This window comes from Chrysochloris asiatica, unplaced genomic scaffold (assembly GCF_000296735.1).
Source record: "Chrysochloris asiatica unplaced genomic scaffold, ChrAsi1.0 scaffold00005, whole genome shotgun sequence".
In the NCBI taxonomy this organism is placed as follows: domain Eukaryota; kingdom Metazoa; phylum Chordata; class Mammalia; order Afrosoricida; family Chrysochloridae; genus Chrysochloris; species Chrysochloris asiatica.
In genome coordinates, this window is record NW_006408523.1 from 44,369,338 (window position 1) to 44,372,197 (window position 2,860).

At 36.6% G+C, this 2,860-nt stretch overlaps 1 protein-coding gene across 1 annotated transcript in view; it reads left to right on the forward strand.

Annotated features, from left to right (window-relative positions):
- The window catches only part of TBC1D4 (TBC1 domain family, member 4), a 256,076-nt gene that overhangs the window by 211,498 nt on the left and 41,718 nt on the right, over positions 1-2,860 (forward strand). Inside the window, exon 11 of the mRNA XM_006832071.1 lies at positions 1,472-1,495. Coding sequence (XP_006832134.1) covers positions 1,472-1,495 — 24 coding nt within the window. The remainder of the gene's footprint in view (positions 1-1,471; positions 1,496-2,860) is intronic.

Below are 2,860 nucleotides of genomic sequence, written 5' to 3' on the forward strand. Positions count from 1 at the left end.
AGTGCTCCCTAGCACTAGGTTCCCTCTTGAAAGCTTGTAAGCCAGTCACTTCTTGCCTTTGTAGTCCCCCCCTCCCCATTTGAGTATCCAATGTCCAAGTTGCCCATCTCCGTCCACTCTGTGTGTGGAGGGGGCCCATATATGCATTCCTGATGAATATCGACACAGTAGCTAAATTATTAAGTAAAGTACACTTCTAGCATACAAATTTCAAGTAGCAAGTCAATTAGGTATAAATTTACTACTTACAATCTTTAAAGGATTTTTTTTTCTTGGTAGTTTGAAATTGTTTCAAATTTACAGAAAAGTTACAACACTATCACAGAGAACTGTGAATCCTTTACTCAGGTTCACCGGTTTTTGACAATGTGCTACGTCTACTTTATCCTCTTAAAGCATCTTTACATGTATGTAATCATCTCTCCCCTTTATACACACACACACCTGTCTTTATTTCTTTATTCTAATCCATTTGTGAAAATGTTGCATACAGTTTGTCCCTTTAATCTCACAACTTTAATGTGTTTTTCCCCCCAAAGAACAAGGCTACTAAAGAGCATGGCTGTAATCCAGTGATTTCTGAGCTCTACATCTCTGATTATCTCTTGTTGCTGAGACAACATTCTGTGCACAGTTATAATGTATGGTGCCATTCTGAATGCCGGGGAGAGAAGATTCAGTGGGCACCTAGTATCTTACAATTAGAGACATGTTGCATAAGTAAGGTGTGGAGAAGCTTAGAGCACAGCCTAGTCAAGCAATGTTACTTCTTAAAAGTAATTCCTTTTTAAAATTTGAAAACTCAAAGTCAGATTAGGCACCCTTCTCCAGTACTACTATCTTAAATGATTAAAAACATGGTTGATTACTGTTTTTGAACAGCCTGAGCTAAAGCTTCCAAGATCTTCTTTTAAATTGTGGTTTGTTGATTGATAGGTTCATTTGCACAGGATTGAAATGATAAGGAAGGGAGAATAAGCTTTTTTTAATCTTACTGCAAATTAAAAATTTTAAAATACAATGCTGGTTAATAGCTACATGTATGATTGTGTAAATGATACTGTATACTTTTATAATATCCACTTATCAAATGTAACATATTCTTTATGTTGACAGGTATCTTTGCTAGTCGTCATAATTGCTGCTCAGGTTTTAAAGCTGTATGTAAAAAATGACTTGTATTGAAGTCCATTAGTCAAAAATAAATGACAGTCATCATTTTTCTTCACTTACAAAATTTTACAATGAGAGCATATGACTTTGCTGATGAAATATTTTGTGTTACAATTTGCATTTTGTAAATTCTCTAATATTCATTGATAAACATAATATAACTTCATTATGCTTCATATGGACATAACCTCATCTATGAATAATTATTGACTTATAGAAATGTCCTTTTAGTCTAAATCCTGATGTTGGACCTATCTCCGTGTCTGCTAATGCCATTCTTTGTTTCCTGTTGTACTAGACAGGACACTGCTTCAGAATCAAGGTGATTAGAGGTCTAATTATTTTCATTTAAACAATTCACAGATTCTTCCAAGTGAACTTTATCATTAGCTTAAAAGGCATTAGGGTTGTCTCCTAATGCATGATGTCATTGCAGATGCTGTGATGAGTACATGGCAGGGAGCATGGGACCTGCTGTACTTTAAGATCAGCCTGGCCGCCATGAAAAGGAATCCTGTTTCTACTCTACTCCATGTTGACATTTCCTTAAGCTGTATTTAGAAGGCCAAGTAAAGCCTCATGCTCATTGTCAATTAGTGGAAGCGAATGTTGGTAATTTTGTGAATGGAGGGAAATTTGAGTGACTTAATCCAAATCCCAAGAAAATACAGAAATGAAGTGGCCAGGTATTATTGCTGAGCATTTTGATCAAAGATTCTATAGAAGATTCCAGGATTCAAGATGCTCGTGGACTCCAGACTTCCTGGAACCATGAAGGTCAGATAAGCTCCTGAATCTATTGTCCTGAAATAATTTTTAAACCTTAAACCAAAAATGCCCTCTGAAATCTTCTTAAAACCAAACAACAGTTGAGTTTAAATAACAAAAAATGTCTGCCTAGAGCATTATGCTCTTTTAAGCACCATCAATATGGAATCCAAGTGACAACAACTTGAAAGCCTAGATAGGAACCTAGGGCAGCAGATCGTTTATGTTAGTGGGCGGAGGAACATTTCAGAAAAAGAGGGTCAGAGAATATGATCAGTGTCCCCAAATAGTACATGTGAAAACACTTGATTTGGTGTATGTTTTGCTGTGTATATTCTCCACAACAAAATAAATAAATATATTTAGAATTGCTACCAGGCCAATACAATAAAACACTTAACACTTTTTTTTTTTTTTTTTTAAAAAGAGAGTACCCTAAAAGAAACATACTCATAAAATCTAATCTCATTCTCACCTGAAGAGATGAGAATTAATAATTTCTATTCCGTTCGAAACTACCAGCTGTTCCGTGGGAGAAAGATGAGGCGTTCTACTCCCATTAAGATTTACGTCCTCGGAAACCCTATGCAGGGTCGCTATGAGTCGGAACCGACTCCACGGCACATAACAACAACAACAACAAATTCATTTTAATTGCTGGCACGTTGGCCAGTTTGAGACACACCTAAGGCCTTTTTCCTGTCTGGACTTAGGAAAGCACCTAGTTCCTTTTTATGGAAGTCTGCCCACATCTGTGACGACAGCTCTTTCCTTGACCTGCTTACTTCTTGTGGTAAACATCCACAGTCACTGCTGAAAAAGGCAGCAGCAAGTGGTTATTCTCTGCTTTGTTCTGGTTTCCACATTTGTACATGTCATGAGCTTAATGGAAAATCTCATATCCATTCTGCTAGTTGTT